The 24,736-nt window shown below is 23.0% G+C and overlaps 2 protein-coding genes across 2 annotated transcripts in view; both read right to left on the bottom strand.

Moving 5' to 3' along the window:
* Window positions 1-1,971: 1,971 nt before the first annotated feature.
* Window positions 1,972-4,049, bottom strand: LOC128959523 (translation initiation factor eIF-2B subunit gamma-like). Its single transcript, XM_054305497.1, has 7 exons — window positions 3,764-4,049; window positions 3,533-3,687; window positions 3,292-3,454; window positions 3,114-3,222; window positions 2,886-2,975; window positions 2,146-2,819; window positions 1,972-2,065 (listed from the first exon to the last, which is right to left on the bottom strand). Exons 1-7 carry the CDS (start codon window positions 3,918-3,920, stop codon window positions 2,013-2,015), a joined length of 1,401 nt encoding a protein of 466 aa, XP_054161472.1. The 5' UTR covers window positions 3,921-4,049; the 3' UTR covers window positions 1,972-2,012.
* Window positions 4,050-6,064: 2,015 nt separating this feature from the next.
* Window positions 6,065-24,736, bottom strand: part of LOC128960524 (glutamate receptor ionotropic, NMDA 3A-like) — a 43,755-nt gene continuing 25,083 nt past the window's right edge. The window contains exons 2-13 of the mRNA XM_054306626.1: window positions 20,405-20,701; window positions 19,044-19,465; window positions 16,089-16,467; window positions 14,513-14,803; window positions 14,145-14,456; window positions 9,952-10,074; window positions 9,262-9,404; window positions 9,049-9,196; window positions 7,676-7,966; window positions 7,448-7,567; window positions 7,198-7,271; window positions 6,065-7,069 (exon numbers count right to left, since the gene is read on the bottom strand). Of these exons, the coding sequence (XP_054162601.1) occupies window positions 6,286-7,069; window positions 7,198-7,271; window positions 7,448-7,567; window positions 7,676-7,966; window positions 9,049-9,196; window positions 9,262-9,404; window positions 9,952-10,074; window positions 14,145-14,456; window positions 14,513-14,803; window positions 16,089-16,467; window positions 19,044-19,465; window positions 20,405-20,701 (3,384 nt within the window). The 3' untranslated portion in view covers window positions 6,065-6,285. The remainder of the gene's footprint in view (window positions 7,070-7,197; window positions 7,272-7,447; window positions 7,568-7,675; window positions 7,967-9,048; window positions 9,197-9,261; window positions 9,405-9,951; window positions 10,075-14,144; window positions 14,457-14,512; window positions 14,804-16,088; window positions 16,468-19,043; window positions 19,466-20,404; window positions 20,702-24,736) is intronic.

Below are 24,736 nucleotides of genomic sequence, written 5' to 3'. Positions count from 1 at the left end.
ATACATTTTTGAATATTAAAAACAAATGTTTATAAATTAATACTGAACAAATTTAATAATAAATTACTATTTAATGAATAAATTATATATTTATTTTAATAAATCAAATATATTTATAATAAATTGATATAATTAATGATTAATTAATTAACATTTGCTGCACATTAACATTCTTAACAATAACTGATTAGTTAAGACAACTGTTAAAAACATATTATCAGAAATTTATAAAGTTTTACAACTTTACACTAAATGTCAATTGTATGTATAGTTTAATTAACAGTGTTGGCAGAGACAAAGTGTATGTATAATACAAAGCGTATTATACAGTATAATACAATGTAAATTACATGACAATTTTGGCTTACAAAAAAATTTTAGCGCCACCTAGTAACAAAAATAATAAGATTCACAAACAAACACATGTTTTGTAATAATAATAATTTTAATAAAAAAATAAATATTTTATCATTTTTAATGTAATTTTTCTATAATTGTAAAATACATCCAGTACATTGTATTTAACTGTATTTTACTAAGCCAAAAATTGAAAACCTTGTATTTTTCCAACCCTGTTAATTACAATATTATATAGATATTTTGATAACAGTGTTGTTGTTATTGTTTGTGTTAATATTTGTTTTATAAATGACTATTATTTGGTCACTTTATTTAAAAATTTGATTTACTAAAAGCTTTTTTGTAATTATTTCAAAATTTTATAGTAACTATCTATAATAGTTAAATACTAAAATACTGGTAAAAATATTAAAATAGTCAAAAATACTAAAATTTTATGATATTTATCATAATTTAACTTTTCTATACTGTATTTCATATTTTGTGTATTTTTCAAGTTTTTTCTAAACTAAAATTATTTAATATATATTTATTTGTAACGAATAAGTTTGTAGAGTATAACAAAATAGTACTAAACTAAGTGCCATAATATAATATATGATATATTGATATAAAAATATTAACAAACAATAAATATAATGCAAATTCACGATATTATAAATTAGTTTTAAATTAGTTTTAATGTAATATTCGGTTAATTAAAATCTTAATTTATGGCCAATTCATCAAATAAAATGAATGACACAATGATTAATACAAATGCAATGAAAACCATTGCACTCGAAAAGTCAGAAAAGTGCTACTTATGTCGTCATTCATCACATTTGGATCAATTGGTTAATGTCTGTAAGTGTGTAAATGGCAGACAATGGGTTCACTTTAGGTGTCTGTCCAAAGAAGTCATTCGCAGCCAAAGAGAATATTGTTTGGTTTGCAAAAGTAAATACAAGAATGTAATCATTGTTAAGAAGTCTTACACTTTATGTCAATACTTTTGCTCCCGTGAAGAGGTGTCGGTGTCTTTCTTCGTCGGTTTCATTGTCTTTTCATTTCTCTATTACATCTTATATCTGGCATTTCTCGACTACAAGATGTCAGTCAATATAATACACAATGCATTACGAGTTATATTAGTTGTTCCGACCATTTGTTTCTGTGTATTATTTACCGGCGCTTTATTACTCTTGCTTTGGCTCTCATATGAAAAGTATGTTCAATGGACTGAAGATAACTTTAGAGTTAGTATTAAACCAATTAATGAAAACAAATCAGTCAGAAATGAGTCAAATGACAGCAATGAAAACAAAACCACCGAAAATGCACTTCCAATTGCTCTTAACAATAATATCAAAAGTAATACTGTTTCTGATGTCGTTACCATTCAAGTAGATCCCAATGATAGTGCCAAACAGCACATTCATGTCGAATATGATGCTAATAATAATTTTAATGCAAATATTGCTAAATAATGATTAATTGAAAAAATTGAATTATTATTTACATAAATTTCTCTCTAAATTCTTCTTAATGTTAAATATATGTTTAATTAATAAAATCTATTTAAAAATTCATTTATTTATTTATAAAAATGTAATTATAATTAGAGGTAAATAATGTAAAATTAATATTAGCACAAAATATATAAATAATAATCACAATTCCATCATTTGATCCAAATCCATAAGTACTTCATTTGTTAGTTTAGCTATTACCGGTAAATTTAAATAACAATTATTATAATACAGTATAATCCATTCAAATATACGTTTATAAAAAAAAAGTTACCCAAAGAATGAACAATTTGGTTGGAAGCGATGACACAATCTTTAATTTCGACATTACTCTGAATTTTAGCCGACAAACAAATAACACTTCCCTGAATATTAGATCCCTCTTCAATAACAACGTTATCCATAATAATTGAGTTCATAATCTTAACTTTGTCTCCTATAATACAATTGTTGCCAATTATGGATCTTTTTATAGAACATTTGTCGCCAATCTTATTATTGTTGCCAACAATTGCATCGATTTGTGATTTCGATGATATCGATGACTGGCTTTTGATTGGTTTCTTATCCGAAGTATTCATTTGTTTTAATAGCATTCTGTTAGCTTCACAAAAGCCGGACAGAGTATTGGCACGAATACAATATCCTTCGTTTAAACAAAAAGCAAAACATTTTATTTTGCTTTCGGGATATGTGTTCGGCATTTCTTTTTTCATTTTGTCTGTTGTTAACTGATTGATCACCACATTTGGCTCCAATTTATTTAGGGTTAACTCAATGTCATTCATATCGATATAGTCAGCAATATTTCTAAGTGGTAGCGCTGAAGATGAGATAATTGACGACGGATTCAATGATGTCTTTTTATTGGCAAAAGATTTAATTTGTTTTCGAAATTGTTTTCTTACAAGTGATGGTAAAAATTCACTTTTCAGAGAAGATATTTTACTAAAAACATATTACAAATAAAAATCAAATTTTATGTTAAAATAAGACAATTAAGTTAATATTTACTTATTATCTTCAAGATATTTAAGTGTCCACTTCTTAAGAATATAGATGTGAGAGTCGAGTAAATTACTTTTGATACTGAATTGCGGACATCTGTTTAAACAAAAATAATTATCATATAATTTATCGTAAATTATCGTAAATTATGACATTGAAGAATGTTTCTATAATCTCAAAGAAATCCTATAATGTCAGGCAATAGTATATAACATATAATATTATAAAACACACTTCTTTAACATCGATACACTAAACTCAACACTTTCATCAAAATCTGCTTCAGAGCTAAGAAACACCAGTCGATCGCCATTATTGGCATCGATTCCAATAAGATCTTTCTCTGACAAACCAAAAACAAATTCAATTAACCAAAAACAACGAATATATTAATATATCTATCAATACTTACCAATCTTATCGCGGCCTTTACGGCCGGGAACTGTACTTTCATTGTTTGGTGGTATCAATGATATGAGTGATAAAAGGGTTGGATTATAAATAAGATACCAATCAATGAGTCTCTTGAGTGGAAAATCAGTAATTGTGTCACAACTCATCACTAATATATCATTCTTTTGATGCATTGGTTTTGGTAACAAAAGACAAAATTATTAGATATATAAAAAACTTCTGAAAGTGAATAATAATACTTTAATTTTATCTTTGATTAGCCGAAGACTATCAGCGGTTCCAAAGTCACGACTGTATGGAATCTTCTCTAATATAATATTGATACTCATTTTGAGATCATTTAACGCTTTACTTATAACTTCTTCCTCAGTATCTGAGACAACGACAATCACTTCTATTGTTTGAAAATATCAATGACTTCAATACCAATTCAATGGATCAAATAAATCAATTATCAATTGTTGACAAACCTTTAAAGTTGGATCTAATCAATGTCTCCAATGGATAATAAATGATGGGTTTGTTGGCCACCGGTAGCAGACATTTGGCACAACTAGTGGTCAACTCATTAACTCGTGAGCCCTTCCCGGCGGCCAATACTACGGCTGTTAATAAATTGTTGACCATTTGGACACTGTTTGGCTGATTGTCGGCAAATCAATCATCAAATGTAATACAAGTCATGCGTTTCATAAACACTGCAATCAATTGTGTTGTCATTCAAGTCATACTAACGCTCTCTTATGTCAACAATTGTTACCATTTATGACATCCATGTCTTAAATCACATCAATATTTATCAACATTTTTATGATTTATATTTATTATTAATTATTGTTAAATAATTAACAGAAAATATAATTTATATAATTTGAAAACTTTATTACTTTTTTTATTTGAAAACAAAACAAAATGAATAAACATAATTAAATGACATTTTATTTGTATTGTCGTTAATATAATTGTAATACAATTGAATTAAAATACAGTTATTTTGTTGTTTGTATGGAAAGCACCCGACAATTATAATATATATATATTAGTCATTTTTATTGCATATAAACCTTTAATATAATTATTTGTTATATAATAAAATTCAATCAATATTTTCTAAGGCAAACTATGTACTGTACTGTACTGTACTGTACTTTATATTATTTATACAATTTATTATATTATAATTCTGTACATATTCTGTACTGTATATAGTATAAGAATATATAAATTATATAATCAATTGTATATTTATACAATATATACAGTATATATATAATTTATATATTATTTTTTATTAAAAAATGTTTATAAATTGTTATTTGTTTGGCCCAATTATCAATAATTATTTATATAATATTTAATTAATTAATTAGTTAATTAACGATAATATCTATTAATGAATAACAAACCAATGAATAATAATTTGTAGTAAATACTACTAATATGTATTTATGATAAAGATTATTATTGCTCACACAGATTAAATGATAATAATGATAACAATTATAATTAACCATGATCATAATGAGAAACTTTGAAGTCAACCGAATCAAATTAATTATTTTGCTTATAATTTATTATATAGCATAAATTGTATTTATAAATGTTGTTATATATATATTCTCACTTAATCAATCATAATTTTATAACATATTATATATATTGATAAATTAACAATCGTAAATGAAAGTGATATATATCATAAATAATATGGTGTAGGTATACCCTGACTTAAATATTTATATTATAAAAATTGACAAACAAATATATAATTATTTGAATTGAATGCAAAACAAACATTTATATAATATAATGTAAAGTTAAGATAATGCGTCCAAATTGGCTTTAGTGTTACTAAAGCTTATTATTTTAATAACAACAATATATATACATTTTATAATATTAATAATTTTATCAATTATTCAAAAAATATTCAAACTCAGCAATAGAGCCAAACAGTGAACACTTTGATTTATTTATATAATTTTCAATTTTTACATGTAATCGGTTTAATTTAGTTCAATAATTAATCTATTTTTGTATACAATAGAAGTCAAAATTGCAGTGAATTACTGCAACAAATAACATTAAATCTTATTTTGCTTAAAGCTATAAATTTTGAAAAATAAATATTGAGTTAAATTTTATGTTTAGATGTTAAATATTTGAAATAACTTTTATATTTATATTTAAAAGCTAATTATAACTTAATCATTTAATCATACTATTAAAATTGTAACAAAAATCGTTTTAAAGTAAATAATAATAAATATCTGTTAAGCTTTATAACACTTTAATAACTAATAACATTTAAAATATTATATATATATATATGCAAATGTGTAATCAATTCAATTTTTATTATACTAAATAAAAAATTTTAAATTAAATTTATATTATATAATTAAACTACAAAAAGCAATATCTTTACAAAATTATGTAAATAACTAAATAATTATAGAAATCAAGTTTTCTAATTTATATTATCTAACATTAGTTTCCTATTTTAAAATTGCATATACTTAATTAATCAAATAATTATATATATTATATTTTAATTAAATTATTTATACTTATAAATTAAATATTTTATATTAATATGCAAATACTTATGAATTTAAAATTGTTTGATTTATATTTTAGTTAATACTTTATTATATTATTTAAAAAGAAAATTGTATTATGCTTTTATTAATACACTAAATGTTTATAGTATTGATTTAAGACAAATTAGTTAATTTGAATGTCAAATAAAAAATATTGTAACACCTTTTCAAATTCAATCCCTTATTATTAAACAATTTCATAATTCATTCATGTTTTCCCTCCAATATTAATCATTCAATTAACCCGAATGTTGTTAAAATAGCTTAAAACTCGTTAAATAATTTGAATGAATTAATAAGACATTCAAACAGCGATTCAAAAAGCATTGTAAATCAATGAATTTGTCGGTATATAAGTGGCAAATACAGACACCTAAAGAGCACAGCCCTCAGGGAGGCTTCATAAGCATACGTTGTAGAAGCGCTACCCTCTCTTCAAGTGCTCGTTTTTGGTGCAAAGCTTCTTGAAGATGGTTGAGGAGTTCCCGTTCAGAGGACCTCCACATGGACAGCACATCCTCTTTGGTCATCGATGACAGCCTTAAGTTATCGATGCGATGTCGAGGACTTGCAATGATCACAGAATTCTTTTTAGGGATCAACTCAAACAATAGAAGCGATGAATGATTGCGCTGATGAGGAGATACAGGTTCTCTCAGTTCTCGCTTAATGGCATCCAAGTCATCAAATGACCACATCTTCCTTCTAGTCTTTGATTTGTCCATTTGTTTCTCTGGTGTTGTAATAAACGATACATTTTCCAAACTAAAACTTGTAGTAAACTGAGAACTCATAGAGTTTGGTATTAAACGATGATTGGATCTGATTAATGGTGACATCAGATTCTTATATAATGGAGAATCACCAGAACTGGTCATTGAAGTAGAAGTTCGACTCGTTTTAAGAAGTTTGGTCCTCGAGTCGGAACCCTTTAGACTTGAGACTGGTTTTAATATAAGATTTGGTGGAAGAGGTTCTCTGTGAACGAGTATGTGTTCATCGTATATATCATCCGTTTCTTTAAAGCGAATGGAAGATGTCCTATAAGTGGTCGGCGCTCCCAATGATTCCGTTTCACTTATTATTGTTTCACTTTGATTTGAAACCATCGATGGTTTTGATGTAATTTCTATTGAATCATTAAAACTGCGCTCATGTTGTTGTCTTTGGACACTATATTCAACAAATTTAATAAATAATAAAAATATGCTAACATTTGAGGCATTAAATATAAAACACAGTATATAATAATGCATTAGTAGTTAATACTTTGTATTAAATAAAATTTGTGAAAAACTTACACTTTTCTCACTTCTTGAATCATTTCAAAGAATTGTGATTTACTTTTTCGACGTCTCGCCTCTTCTTTAGCTTTCTATATATTTAAATATTTTTAAATATTTAATAAACATATACTATATTTTCATTCATTCGTTAAAATAATAATAATTGAAGAGATTTAGAAATGTATATAAAACACATAATTGAGTAAAAGTGTGTTTATGTTTAACTTAACCGGTATTTGAAATGATTAGGTTTGTAAAGACTCACTCGTTTAACACTTTTTTGAAAAAGACTTGCAATCTGTCCTTCTCTGAGATTAGTCATAATTTCTTTGGCTGAATGATGGGGTGAAACCAATTCAACTGTATTTATAAAGCGATATAATTTCTTTTGATAAAAAAATCAATAAATAAATGCATTTTAGAAATTAAGCCAATTGTCAAATGATATATATATATAATAGTAATAATAATTAAATGCGAATAAATGTCTCACTTGACTAAAAAACATAAGGTTAGGACTCTTCCAAAAGCAATCTTTTGGTTTTTTTCTTAACGACGGAAGAAAATATTTAAAGAAGAAATGTTCGATAAGTAAAATAATTGTTCCGACAATTAGACCAAAGAAGAGCATTAGGAAGACTCCGGCGACAGCTTTGACCGTTAAAGGCTTGGGTTTAGTCAATGCCGAAGACTCGAGACAATGGACTCTTCCGTACCATTTTCGGTGCAATTGATCCAAAAAGCCGTATTCGTTATACTTTAGTATCAAACTTGATATCAATTCCTAATTTTTTTTATAGTATGATATGACGATGAAAATAGTATAATGTTGTTGTTGTTGATGATGATGTTGATGATGATGTTGTTGATGATGATGTTAATATGTATAACATATGAATGAAAAATTGAAAAATTTTAGAGTAAATGACAATAAGTTAGCACATCATATGACAACACATATCTGTTTTTGGAGACATATCTCTAAAAATGATTGATTTTTCTTTATTCATGCAATTCATGCTTTTACTGTATAAATAAAAATTGAAATAATAGTAAAATATAAAATAGTGGCAAAAAATTCTGGAAATAACCCAAATTCCTGAAAAATCCTACATTTTATACATTAAACAAAGTTATATATATATATTTGAACCAATGATTCATTGCATTAACACTCTATTCTTATACCATATATAGTAAAATCTATAATGAATTTCATAACACATATAATATATTTTTGGCAAAGAAATAAAAAATTACTTCAAATTCAAAGACCATCCGATGAGAAATGAAATAAACAACTGTTAATCTCTTTTGTTAAATTGATGTTTACAATGGATGCAAACATTTTATTAATTCAATTCTTTAGCTCTCAGTTCACATCAATTGAATTCAAAAATTTATTTAACAAAATTCATTACCATTTTTATTGATAAACACTTACAAAAGGCTATCATTTATGTTTAATGTAATTTTTTCAAAACTAATAATAAGTGCTTTGAAGTTAAACATTAAATATAAGAAACTCTCATCAAAATTTAAATAATTATTAAATATACAACACATTTGTTAAATATATAATATATTTTAAGCAATTTTTCAATTTAATGATATATATATATATTATTATTTATATTATTTAAAAATACAATATTATGTTAAATACGACTTCTTTTATCTAAACAAATATTAATACATAATATAATTACAAAAATTCAATAAAATGCTTATTTAAATGTGACAAATTAATTGTAAATTTAGAGATATATTAGAAATTATAATTTAATTAAAATATTTTTACATATAATTTAAATTAAGTTAATTTAAAACAAAACAAAACTATATTTTTATTAAAATTATTATTACCCGAAATGGGAAACCCTTTTGCATTCCCACAGCATAGGCGTCATCAAAGATAGAGTCACCCAATAGTTTTAAATTACAAGAGGGATCAGTGGCTCGGAAGTAGTCTAATATAGCCGTATCTCCTATAAGAACATCCAAATCGTCGTTTCTGTAATTATTTATAAATTATGGACTCATTTATAATATATAATAAATTATATGAAAAAAACAAACCTCAAGTGTTCGAGTCCTTCGGTGAAGTTGTGTACTTTGCAATGGTTACACCTCTGGATATGATGCCAGAGATCAGTATATTTTTCCATTAAATATCCCTCCGATGCACTACTTCTGGCGGTTCCCGTCCTTTGTTTCATAAGCTATATATAGACATCAATAAGAAATAAAAATGATTTATTGATATAATCATATTTACAGTAAAACCAGTTAATCCTTAAGTTCATAACAAATATTTTTGTCCCAAAATGAAATAAAAATTATGTACAATATATACTGTATATTATGTACTATACAATATAGCGTATATTTGTTTTATAATATACATAACGCATAATTCATTTATTTTTATTAATTTTATTTAAAATATTATATAAGTATTACTACATTATTAATAATAATCATATATTAATTAAAATATTAAATATAATATAACATTTGTTTTAAATGCTTTTGCAACTTATTATCTTATTTTTTAAATAAATTGATTCTCATATTAAAAAAATAAAGCAAACGATAATATAAATCAATTGCAAAGATATCACATGAGGTGGTCTTTTCTGGAGAAGTCATTTTGCGGACAATCAATCAATAATCAATTGATATAAAACAAAATTTTTTTAGTAAAAACATAAATCAAAAATATCTTTGAAAAATATTTTAAAACTTAATAATAACAATAAAACTTACGCTCGAATCACGAAAATCGTTGACTTCAGGAATAAGGAAGAGACCGGCAAAGTGTGCGGCAATATTAGCCGTATATGTGGCTAAAAATATGACACTAAAAGCACCCCAAACGTTGATCAATACCTGTTCATAATTTATACAAATTTTATTTTTTAAATATTGTTATAATTGTTAGCTTTCATTAAGAGTCACATATAAAGTTATTTTATGATTCAGTTACTTGATATTAATATAAAATTGTAAAAATTGAAAATTTAATTATTATATAAATACTGAAACTTGTATTAGTAAATATAATTTAACGCAAATGCATACTAAAAATGTAGAAATACTATGGTCTTAAATAATTCATAATATGATTGTAATTATATATTAATTTAGTTGTATTGTTTATAAAAAACTGTATTTTATGAACTCACATTATATTTGCAAATATAATTATAGAAAATAATTTGATTTTAAAATACATAATCTTTAATAAAATTAAAAATAAACAGTGAATATAAAATATTTTTAAAGATAAACATAAGAATAACCTGGCTATATTAACCATAGTATTGATTTGAATAATTACTGTCAATATAAATTAATATGTGTTACACATAATTTTTCTGTAAATATAATATTTAATTTAATAAAAATAATGTCAAAACAAATAATAATAACATCAAAGATACGCCACATTTTTATTTATTCAAAATTGTTTGATTTTGTTGCTTTCAAAAATTCAATACTAAACTTAAATCAACCAAATGTCGCATAACTAAAACATTGAAATCATTGAAATTTAAATGTATATAATATTATATAATATTTGCTGGAGAATAGTAGTATAAGATTGCATTAAATATATATATATAAACAAAATTTAAAACAAAAATAAAAGAAAACATTGAGAACTTCTAAATCGATTTATTTAAATCTCTCACTATTTCTACATAATAACAAGTTTTTAATACAACTTATTTTATATTCTACTATATATATAAAATATAGAGATTTTGTATGTCATCCTATATAAGACAATTCAAAAATAATTTTTATATAATATTTCCTTTTTTAAATATATATATCAACTCAAAACAATAATACTTTCTAAACATATAAAAATTATATACAGTAAAGTTTGTCTTTAAAAAAGTTATTATTTATAATTCATAAGTTGAATGCATATGAGATATATTTCATTAAATAAATGTCTTTTTTGATATCAATGCTATTATGGGTTGAATTTGTGAACCACTCTATTGATATTCAAGACCTAGTGTTGCAAAAATAAAAAATCCAAATTTAATCCCTGATCTCGACATTCATTTTACAGAGAGATTATTGAAACGTGATTCCTGACTGATGATCGCTTATATAAATATATATATATATCACTAAAATATTATTCATAACTTATATTTTAAACCAACAAATATTTGATGTTTCCATATATTGATTTTTTAGATAATATAATATATGCATAATAATGACTATAAAATTGAGAATCAATGACAAGAATCTACACTTAAATATTAAACTTAATATTTCCTGAAACATCAATTCATCATTATTGCTAATCACATAATAAACATATACTCTATTATAAACCATAGCTTAAAAACAATATAAGATACAGTATTAGTTATATATTAATAATAAGTTTGTAGTAAAACTATGCAATTGATTTAATTTTATAATTATACTAAAATTGTAAACTTTTTTTGCATTTTAATTTTATTTTGAATAAATTGCATATTTGTTTTTTGATGTTATCTATCGGTTTTTGTAACATTCAATACTATGTAAATTACAAATATGCAATATAATATACACTGAATACCGAGTACTGATAATATATAAGGGTAAGCAAGGGGGTAAAATATGGTATGGCCATTTTACCCCCTAAGATCAAGATTTTGGGATTTTACTTAGAGATGGGCAAATAGAAAGTTTCTAATAAATTTCTGAGGAATAAATTTCTATAGAAATTTAACTTTATTGTTTTACTGTACTATGAGATCCCCATATCTATAGCTATTGTAATACTATATTAATTAGATATAATACTATACATATAATATTATATAGTACTATACAAATGGGATACCTATATATAAAATAATTATAATTATTTAATAATAATCTGTTTTGTAAAATTTTATTCATCATTTTATTATATATATCATAGTTTAATTTAATTTAATTTATTAATTTTTTACTTTAATTAATAATTAAAATACTAATAATAATATTTAAAGTAGTTTTATATGATAACAAATATCGAGATAAAAAATTAACATGGGGATCACATAGATAGAAATTTCTTTTAGAAACTTTCTAGAAAGTTTTCTATTATTTTATAAATATCTCTTATTTGTCAACTCTAATTTTACTTCTCCATACTTTTTGACTAAATGAAAATAATGAAAATAGTTAAAATTACATTAAAATTAATCTAAATATTAAATTATTTTATTAAAAATATGAAACTAAAATCTTAAATAAACTATTTGTTCAATAAAGTTAGTGTTACATACAAAAAATCATTTTAAGATAATAAAAATAATGATAATAACTTATATCATAACGATTAATATGTTAAATACAGAATTTTTTACTTTTGGTCAAAATTTAATAGTTTTTAGTAATTTAAGAAAATATTTCAATAAATAAAGGAATTTATTGGAAATATTTTCCTATTTTCCTGAGAATTTAAGAAATTTTTAGATAATTTTTATTTGACCCTTGATTTTGAGATTCTGAAAAAATTGTCGTTTAAAAATTCAATAAAAAGGTACTCCACTCTATACCCCCAATACTTCGAGATTTTTTTCAATTTTACCCCACCCTATACCCCCTAAAATCCAGCACCATGCTTAAACCTGATATATAGACGGTATATATAATTACAAAAATGTAGTTAATTTTATTATATGTATTTAAATTAATTATTAAAAATATTATTATCATATATTTTTTTAATGTTGGTATTGATTAGTTCATTAATAAGTATAAATCATTAAATTTATTTTAAACAATTAGAAATTAGCTTATCTAAGTTTGCATATAGACATAAAATTAAAAATAAAATTATTTTAAATTTTTTATGTTAATTACTGTAAGTATAATAATATAGGATTATTTGTTTCAGTGATAAAATATAAAACAAATCATTTATGATTTATTTTTATTAGTTTTTGTGTTTAGTTATATAGTTAATCAAACATTAAAACGAAAATTCATTTACTTATCAACTTTTCTATTCATTTATTGGTATAATATATGATATATTGAGTGAATAATAGACGAGAATCGCCGCAAACCATAACAAACATTAAACAGTGAGACCTTTCGTAACACGAATTTCAAGAGTTGGATATCTTTTGGCGATTGAATGTGTTGGCAGACAATTGAAGTAAAATAATGTAATGTATCCATGAATTTGCATTTATTGATTGACAAATTTTACAATTTTATTATATTATAACAAACTTTTGTGAATAAATTTTCAAATCAAATATTGTGTAAATATTTTAATGAAAGATGAATTTTAAAAATGATATAATAAGACATGTGTTTAATGTTATATAAATATATTTTTCTTTAAATAATTTGTTAATACAATTTTTAAGTAAGTTATGTATTAAAGCTAAATATGTAAATATAAAAAATGTTAGATTATTTGTATAAAAATTCATCATTTTTATTTAATAAAAGTATGTTTTATAACATAATTCAAGTGTCTAACTTTGTGTATTTTTTATAATTTCTCAATTTTTGATAGCAATTAATTTAATTCAATTCAAACCTAATATTAAAAATAATATTAATGATAAGAATTTAACTTTTAATATATTTTATTAGACCTGAAAACTATGATCCAAAAATTTTTAAATTTTTAAATTTTTTTTATTACTTTTTATTTGTCCAAATTTGTCATTTGATGAACTAAAACATGTACAGTATCTTAATAATACAAACATATAATATTATGGATATATTTATGTTATTACAAGCAAATTGAATTAGGTCGATAAAACTATCACAATATAAATGCATAGATATTGATTATAATATCAAATTATATCACAAATTTATATTTGATTAGATTTGCAATTATATAAAGATTTAATAACAAGAACCACAAAATCACTTCCTTATCATATAAGATATGGTGATGTCGTGTAATAGAAATTAATACATACCTTATTGGGCCAGGATTTGGGTGCTTTGAAGGCCACTAAATGACTGAATAGTAGCGAACACATCACCCATAGAGCTGAGGCTAAACTAAAGTTTTTTGTGCGCTGACGTCCCCATGGATTCAGACCAAAGGGACTGAGCCACTCATATATGGCTGCGGCCACAGCAGTGGCCAAAAGGCTCATAAATATAGCAAACCATAACTGATAGCTAAAAGGTATTAGAAATGCCTCAAGAGGTACATCCATGTAATTGGATGAACGGGACAAACAGGAAACACCAGAATAAAAGAATGGCACCGAATAGTCAATGGCCTATAAATTCAATCAATTAGAAGTCATAATTAATATAATGTTAAACATGTAATAACCTGAACACGAGTGCTAGTAGTGCTAAATGCCGTGAAACTCATATGCGCCACATCATTGACTAAATCAGCTGTTATGCCGTCCCATTGACCATTGCGTCGGACACCAAACAGGCCATCAGCTACTAAATAAAGATCATAATCAAAGTTAAGATCTCTGGCCACAGCATTGAGCAAATCAATGGATATTCCGGCACAACAATGCACTTCATATGCCTGTCCTTCCAATTGTCTTTTATTGGACCGAAAATCAGTAAATATTGAAATCAAATCATCGCGAATATTGGTTTTGACCTAAAATTAATTTATTCATTAATTATTGGTATAAATATTAATATAACAATAATAATAATAACATTCAGGACTATTATATAAAGTAAATAAATATTGAAATTATTTAATTAACTAATTTTATTATTATCTCGATTTAACTTATTATGTATTTTTAAATAATTCAAATACTACTATTAATAATAAATATAACAAAATTATTATTTATAATCTTAAAATACTGTAAATTTTGTGTAAAAATAATAATAGTAATAGAAATTCTTATATAAAATTGTGCCTGGCTTAATTTGATTATTGTCTAAAAGCGACTAATGTCTATCCATCTAAGTTCATAAATCAATGGCTTAAATACATAGAAGTTAGATAAAGTAATGTTAAGCTTAACTGTCAGTTAATGGTTTATAAAATGATTAAATATGTTGTAAAAAATAGTGGTTATAAAATTGTAAAATTTTGTATAAATTGAGTGGCATTGAAACGGATGTCACACTATTATATATAATGACAAATAGTAATTGTGAGACAACACACATACACTAATTGTAACAGCAATTCAGTATTAAAAGTAATATAATGTAAAAATACAATTTATTGTCTGTGTGTACTGTATTGTATGACAAATTCAATACAGTTTTACTAATTAACATATTAAAAATTATTTATAATATTTAAAGTAAAGATGCTAGTATTAGAAATATAAAAATGGGATATACTGTAGTAAATTATAAATATGTTAATTTTTATATGTATAAAAACTAAATTATTAATTTGACTAACAATTCAAGTGAAACTAAATCACTTTAAGTAATAAACCAAATATTACATCAAAAATCTTTAAGTGATCGCTAGAGATATAACTTCTTAGGATTTAAAAAATATCAAATTTATTTAAGAAAATATAATTTTACAGTAAACAAACATTTTTAGGGAATTTTAGAGTTTTCAATAGTAAATTTATTACGATATATGCATTTTTAACATAATTGCTTATAATTTGTTATAAATAAGTTTTGGTCGAAATTAATTGTAAACTAATTTTATAAAGTGTATATATATATAATATAGATTAATTATCTGTAATTAGTCTATCAAATGATTAAGATTTTTAGTGTTATATGAATGTATGAAACTTAAGTAGATATCAAACTATGAAAAAGTTAAAATAATTAATAATTATTAAGAAATTAAAGTAAATATGATCTGAAGTAACATATAGAGTCTATATTATAGACTGTATATATACGGTATATATATATATATATTATATAATTTTTTATTGAATACAAACTTTAAGGCAGAAATCTCCGGTAAGACATGAATTGTTGTCCAATTTAGTGGATCCGATGACAAACGGCGGCGCGATATTAGTAGCGATTCTGAATCTATGCTTTCCAGTGGCAAAAACATCTGATGTGTGACCGATATATCTGATTGTATTTATAGTGGCGTTATCTTTGGTTATGTTTCCGATGACTTTCCACTCCTTGTCTTTTACATATGTGTCCGCAGGAACTAAGTTAAGGATATCAAAGACCGGCGATGACCAGAGAGACTCTTCCGGTAAGGAAAGCAAATCATTGCTCTCTTCACTTATCATATGTCGCCTTAATTTGCATAAAAAATTTGATTTCATTGTTGATAAAGGAGTCAACCATCTCTTAAGTTCTCTATATATGTTTCAAACAAATAAAAATATTGATTAATACTTAAAACTAAAAATAAAATAACAAAAAAAACAATGAATTGTTTGTCAATTAAACAATTGTATACTTTTATTAACTAATTTGTTTATTCAGTTTATAACTTTATTCATTGGTTTGTAATAAATTTGTTTTCATTTGTTAGCTTTTTTAAATCCAAATTATTGATCAATGATTTATTTAAATATTGTTAAATATAAGGGCAAATATTGTTACTAATGGTGTTACTATAGATTAGATTTTGCAATTAATGTATTTGATGAGTTTTTCATGTATCAAATATTTTATATCCAATTAAAGACAATTAATTTAATTGTTTTAGATGTATGTGTGTGTCTTGTAATTTAAATAGGATTTAAAGCTTATTATTATTATTTTGTTAATAAATTGTTTGCCCTTATTGTCGACATTTTTGACGTAGAAAAATGTTAGTCAATAAAAACAATATTAGGGATAATATTAACTTTGTGGACAAACATTATACACAAAACATACATTTAGTGAACATTTGAGAGGACAGACACACAAAACAAATTTAAATAAATACTTTACACAATTCATACATAAAACAATATAAACTAAATAAAAAACATTTTTTTGTTTAACTAAAAATACAAAACTATTGTATTGTAAGTTACTACTATAAAATACTGTACGTTATACAGTATAACAGTCATAAACACAAGTTATAAACTATTGAAAATATAATATTACTATATATTTAATATTAAATTAATTTAATTTTTTGTTTTTAGTTTAATGTAAATATAATGTTAATTTTATTTTAATAATAAATACTAAAAATGCAAAATTATTAGTAATTGACATCAAAATACTAGGATATTAATAAGTATTGAATTAATTACCTGAATATATAAAACAACATACAGTATAATTCAAATGAGAGTATAAAATGTCAAAACAGTATAAAAATTGAAATATTGTATATTTTATTAAGATTTAGTTTTTGACTAAAGATTGACTTTAGAATTATTTTTGTTTAAATAAAAATCAATAAAATATTTAATTTTTACAAAATCATTACAATTACATTCAAATTATTTGGTATATTATTTAAGGATCATTCAACCATAAATATTTCTACTATTATTGAAATATATTTAAAAATATATTAAAATTAATAATATGTTAATTTCTGTAATAAGACATAAAATGTGGAAAGAGAGAGAGAGAGAGAGAGAGAGAGAGAGAGAGAGAGAGAGAGAGAGAGACTATTTCTCCATTTAGTTCAGTGATGCCTAACATTTAATGCACTCAAATTCAAAACTATTTTAAGTAAAGTTAACTTAAGAGAAATCAAATGATAACTTTTAAAACGTTAACATCACTACCAGTTTGTCATAAAAAGAATTATTTAAGAAAATAGTTTTTATATATTTTTATATCAAATGTATTATTAGAGTAAACTATATGTTATTTCTCTACATTTTATGAGTTATTTCTTATTTGATTCATTTTTATATAAAAAACTTTAACCATTTCTTTGTTATTTAGTGTTATATTTTCAAAGCTATAAAACCTATGAATCAATTAATGTGATAATAAAACAAGTAAATTGAGTTGTTTATTGAGTTAATTTAATAAATTAAAAATATATTTTATTGACTATAACTATAGATATAAAATAGAAACTTGTTACAAATTTTCTGTGAAAATTTCTATAAAATTTTTCGATGTAAGTTTTCATAGCAATTATTAATATTAATATATTATTTAAATTGTTGTAAAAAATCATGTTATGAAAGTTTAATTGATATTTATTAGATAAATTATAATTTTTAAATTAGTTTTAAAATATATTAATAATTATTTTTTTATATTCTGTATTGTTATATATTTTGAATTAAATTTATGCACTGTATATAAATTATAAAATTTGAATATACATTATATTAATTTTAATTTAAATTAAACATAAATGACACACATTTTGCAGAGAGTCTTAAACAGCGGTGGCGGCGATAATAACGGCGATTCTATTAATTACAATTATCTGGTCAACAATATGTGGATTTAAAAGTGACCAAGGGCAATGTTGTAGATACTTTTAAACTGAATAAAATTGTAATTGGTCATTTTTTAACTTATTGTATGATTGACCAGATAATTTATAGTCGATTGTTTAAAAAATGTATAAATGATAGTCGACTGCAATTATCTGGAAAATCATACAATTAATTAAAAAATGACTAATTATAATCTTATCCAGCTTAAAATTATCTACAACATTGCCCTTGGTCATTTTTAAGTGAAACATATTGTTGACCAGATAATTGTAATTAATAGCATCGCCGCCGCCGCTGTTTAAGACTCTTTCCACATTTTGCAAAAACATTAGCTATAAAATATTATATATTGATAATTGTAATTAAGAAAATTAATATTTATTTATTATAAAATAAATTAGATAGTATTTTATTTATTATTTATGAGTTTCTTTTAACTACTTTATAATTTCTAAAGTAATACTTAAAAGTTTTTTTTACACTAATAGTTGAATATAATTTAGATATAATTTATACCTATAGACAACTTCGTTAAATTTCTTTTTGTTGTTAGATATAGAGTGCCAACAATTAACTCCCGGTGCCGATACATTTCTGTTATCATTGTTATTGAGCCAAAAACGAGAATTCCTGTATACACTTGAGGCCGTGCGTCCAATCAATTGTATGATTGCAGTCAATGTTTTGATATCATTGTGATGTTGTGTGCGATGTCTTAAAGCAATCATACCATTGGGAAGATCGAGAAATTGTCTTAAAGAAGATGACGTGATTTCTTGTGATCCGATTTGTCCGTCCAATAAAATCCATATCTTATTTCCCTCGAGAAGTCCTAAACTTCTGGCAGTGTTGACAATGCGAGCACTTGTCATACGATTGCAGTGAACTAATATAATCCGTCGGTGACTGGTCTGGATTTCGGCCATTTTTAAATAAAACTATTCAAATAAACATTAAGTTTGCAATTAATAGAAAATAATAACAATATATAAATTATAATACAATATTATATTTAGGTAAAATACTCCAAAAAACACTTAAAAATATAAGTTTAAATTAAAAAAATATTGCTTAAAATTTAAATGTAATTTATTATAGCAATATCAGCATAAAATGAGCAAAAAAATTAGTAAAAATAAAAAGTAAATAACTTTAAAAGAGTAATTTCTTATATTTTTAAATCTCAAATAAGGCAAACAATATATTGCTTTTCGCTTCAATTGTTTTCTCTCATAATAACATTTTGGGTTAAAGAAAGGCAATAAGTTATGTTTAATTGATTGAAATGAGAAACATATTGACTAAAACTATAGTAATTGTATGAATCAAAGTGTTATATTTGTTTCACATGAGAACTAATTCGTTAAAATGTCTAAATAAAAGCCATTTCTGTCATTTGGATGACAAACCTCTTGAGTGGCAATCAGTTTAAAACACTGATTTGATTTTATTAATATTTGAAAATTATATTTGATGTTTGACTATTCAATTCAATAAATGTGATTCAATTAAACATTTTTAAAAAATTATGAAATACCATAATACAATATTATTGTCAGTATAAAATAAAATAAATATTATTTTTTTTATATTAAATATTAAATAATGTAAAAATTTTCTATTAAAAGTTATTTTATTTTAATTAATGTCATTTATATACTATATATTTAATTTAATCACTGTCACACTAATTATCAGTTTATGTTAAATTTTCTTAAATTAATGTAATATTCCCGGAAGAACCGCACCCTTGAGGACAAAGATAAGAAAATTAACAAAAAAAAAGATTTATAAAAAAAAGAGATATTTATGTTATATAATGCATTGATGGTTGTTATGGTTTGTTTAATGGCTTTGAATTGTGATTATAAACTTACATCTCGTTGTTTAAGACCTCTGGGAAACAATATTGTCATCGGTTTTTGCCATAGTTTTGTGTCGACATACATATTATTGAAAGTATTTGCTGAGATGACCTGATTGGTGATCTGGCCATTTCTGTTAACTTTACAGAGATGACTGAGCCGATAGCTAAACATATCGGAGGTCACGGAGTCATCAATTAAAAGTATGGCATCAAACCAGTGCTGAATCTTTAGCATCTCATATACGGCATCGGCTAATGACCAGATTGGAGGGTCTAAACTGATTCGCTTTGATGTATCAAACATTTGCTGTAAATATAAATTACATGTTAAAAGTATATACTGTTTATCAATAATTAAACATATTTCTAATAAAATTAGAATTAAATATAATTAAAAATCAATAAAAGTAGTATCAATGTATAAAAAACCAAGTATTAATATATACAGTATATATATATATTATACTCTATAATATACTATATTACATACTATAGTATATTAATATATAAAATTATAATGTTGTTTTTATATTGTGTAATAGGTACTTACTATAAATAAACTAGAAATAAAATATTTTACATGTAATAATAAACAGTACTATACAACAGTGCAAATGAAAAATAATGTTTATATAAATGCTTTTGATAATACAGTTCACTTATTAGTATGAATTACATAATTCAATATATATTTACTTAATAATTATACGGTAATACAATATACTTTAAATAAATTTATTTGTTTCTATTTATTATACATATGTAAAATATAAAATATATGAAAATATACTGTAGTTTAGCAAAATTATGTAAATTTAACTAAAATAGGCTATTAATATTAATGACAATACTATAGAAAAATACTAAATTTTAAATATTTCAATTATTTATTTATAGATTTTGTTTATCTTATAGACTGTTAAGTAATTTTAAATAAATAGTATACTCTAAATATTATTGAAATTTAAAAGTTTGTTTTAAAAAATAAATACTTCATAATATACCGATGTAAGTAAATAAATATATAGTTGAATAATATTTTTCAAACAATCATAAAGTTATAATAATAAATTTTTATACAGTAAAAGTTTAAAAATAACTAATTATGGTTTAAAGGAATTAACAAAAATATTTATTTATTTAAATATTAAGAGTTTATAAATACTTTAAATATATATAAAATACAAAATTTACAATTTATAAGTACTTTTATAAATAATAATTTATGTATGCAAAAAATATAAAAGATAAAAAATCATTATTCAACTAAACGACTAATGTAAATAACGCATAAATAAAATGATTATATTGTTTGTTAATATTGTTTTAACAATTTCTATATCTTTATGTTTTATTGTTAATATAAATAAGTGATATAATAGGGTGTAAATAAAATTTTGCAAAACATTTAAAAAACAGTAATTTAATTAAAAATATATATGTTTTTAAATGAAGTTTAAGTAATGTTTTTTTTTGCTTGACTTATGTATCAATTTGTGCTAAATTGATACATAAATTTATATTAATATTGTTAAATACTATACAATTTAATCAAGCACAAATAAACTATTACTCATAAGCTTCTGTTTACCTAATTTTACTCTTAATTATAAAAAGTTATTTTAACAAAATTTTATTTGCAAAATATATCATTATTTTCTACTTGTTTTGTAAAATTAAAATAATTGATTATAAAACTATTTTATGTTAAATTATGCTAAATTAATTTTCAATTATAAATATTTTATTTTTTTTGTAAAATAAAAAACAAATTGAAATTATTGAATAAACAAAATAACATTTGATTTACGCAAATAATTATATGCTTTATAAATGTGAAACAGAATATTCTTATATCAATATTATACTTGCATTAAGTGGACAGTGAGTGTCAAATTACCTGAACTATAAATGTTATATATTATGAGTTATATATATAGTATTAGATGTATAGATTGAACAAATAATGCTTGATATCAATTAGTGATTAAATTAATTACTAAATAGGATTGATTTAATATTATATCATTATACTTTATATATACTTAAATATAATTTATATTATATTCATTATATATATCAAGAATAGCAATTAACTATTTGAGTTTATATATGAATATATTTGTTTAACTTATTCAAGCATTAATTCATTAACTCATTTATATAAAAATAACATATCTGTTTAAGCTATAACTTAGAAGACAATGTTTATTTTCATATAGAATTGCAATATTTGGAAATTGTTGTTAAATCAAATATAAAAATCAATTAATAGTATTGCCATAAAAATAATTGAAAACTATTAATACTATGTATTTAAAGGTCACTCCATATAATTGAATATGTGATCACACAAGCAATAATTTAGAAAAACAAATGTTTTGAGAAACAATATAATTATAAGTAGAGAGAGAGAGAGAGAGAGAGAGAGAGAGAGAGAGAGAGAGAGAGAGAGAGAGAGAGAGAGAGAGAGAGAGAGAGAGAGGGAGGAAGAGAGAGAGAGAGAGAGAGAAAGAGAGAGAGAGAGATAAAATGAATGGTTAGATTTAATACAATCAGTTATACAGTAAGTACTGTTATGTAGAGACAGTAATGCATGAAGTGTTAGAAATAACACTATATTGTAGTCATAACTGACAGAACCACGAAATATGTCTGTTTTATCTCAAATGAATGCATTATATTTGAGATTTCAGTTTAAGCCATACAAGAGATGAAGAAAACTGACTGAAAATAATTTTCCGCGACATTCACTCATCGGATAATTAATACCAATGACTAGATATAGGCAAATAGAAATTTTCTAAGAAAATTTCTAGAAAGTTTCTTAGGAATAAATTTCTATAAAAATTTAACTTTATTATTATATTATGGGATCTCCATATCTATAGCTATTGTGATAGTGTACTAATGATAGATAATATACACCACACACTACTACTGTATATTAATGGGATTCTTATTTATAAAATTAATATAATTATCTAATAATAATTATAGATTTTGTAAAATTTTATTTATAATTTATTTATACTTTTAGTTTAATGTAATTAAATGAATTATTTTTTTACTTTGAATATTAATTAAAATACTAATAATAAAATTTAGTTAATATTTATAGCTATAATGAATTGTTTCAAAATAACAAATATCAAGAGAAGAACAAAATTAATATGGGATCCCATAAACAGAATTTTTTTAGAAACTTTTCAGGAAAATCTCTATTAATTTAGATTTTTTTTTGTGCCAACTCTACCAATTACTGACCGATAGATTGTAATGTGTAATATATTATATGTTAATTAAATATACAGTAATTAATATTAAATTATTTGTAAAGTATATTGTATTACATTAATTTTATATAAATTCAATGATTATTAAATATCATTATACAGTGTATATACAGATAATGCCAATTAAAAGTTTAAATTTGAGTAATATCATGTACAGTTAACTTTACGCTTAGCAAGATAACTTAGTATAAAGTAACCTTATATTAGGTAAGTTATATAAAGTACCTTGCTAAAGCATTACATAATATTACTCAAATTTAAACTTTTAAGTGACATAAAATGTATTAAAAGCAGTGTATTTATGATTTACTCATTTCACTTATAGTTGACATAAAGCTTTTGCCAAAATGTTGTACTATTTTTTTTGTTCAATAAATCTATGAATAATTAAACATTAATAGAGATATTAATAATTTTGGTTATATGTGGTTTTGTAGCAAATAATATATAATAATAACATTATAGGTGTAACACTCGAGATTCATATTCAGTGGTTTAATGTCTAATAAGTTTTGGGTCTATTAATAATATTTTATGATTTAAGATATAAGATATAATATAATATATAATTGTAAGATATAATTGTAATAACTATATTAAATTTAACTTAAAATTTTTAATATTGTTTTTAGTGTAGTTAAACAACAATAACTTAATATATAGCGAAATTATTATAAAACAATTAAACAAACAATAATTGTTTATCAAACAACTAGTGTTTTATATATTTATTATATATATACTGATATATTCATTGTACAGTATATTCACAGACTTTGTAATACCGTATATATCTTATATAGATTTATAGATATATAAGTATTATTATAATGTAAAATCAATACTTTAGTAGATTTGTATTCTTAAACATTAAAAAGATGCCAAATATAGAGTATATTAGTTAATACTTAAACATCAACAACAATCACAACAACATACATATATAAGTAATTTAGTGTTTGACTGCTTTTATTTGTTAGTAACATGTGATTAAACAAATTTATAAACAAAATAATATATATATAAATTTATATAAATTAGATGTT

This window comes from Oppia nitens, unplaced genomic scaffold (assembly GCF_028296485.1).
Source record: "Oppia nitens isolate AA-2021 unplaced genomic scaffold, nextdenovo-longstitch-racon4-pilon3 scaffold4_pilon_pilon_pilon, whole genome shotgun sequence".
Lineage (NCBI taxonomy): Eukaryota > Metazoa > Arthropoda > Arachnida > Sarcoptiformes > Oppiidae > Oppia > Oppia nitens.
Note: the sequence above shows the minus strand (reverse complement) of the source record. Positions and strands in the feature narration are given on the sequence as shown.

What these genes read in the sequence shown, in the direction of transcription:
- LOC128959523 (XM_054305497.1), bottom strand. Translation starts at nt 3,920, where the DNA reads ATGGTCAACAATTTATTAACAGCCGTAGTATTGGCCGCCGGGAAGGGC. An exon ending in GATTAGATCCAACTTTAAAG is followed by an intron (nt 3,688 to 3,763) that starts GTTTGTCAACAA and finishes TTCAAACAATAG; the next exon opens with AAGTGATTGTCGTTGTCTCA. An exon ending in TAAAGGCCGCGATAAGATTG is followed by an intron (nt 3,223 to 3,291) that starts GTAAGTATTGAT and finishes TTGGTTTGTCAG; the next exon opens with AGAAAGATCTTATTGGAATC.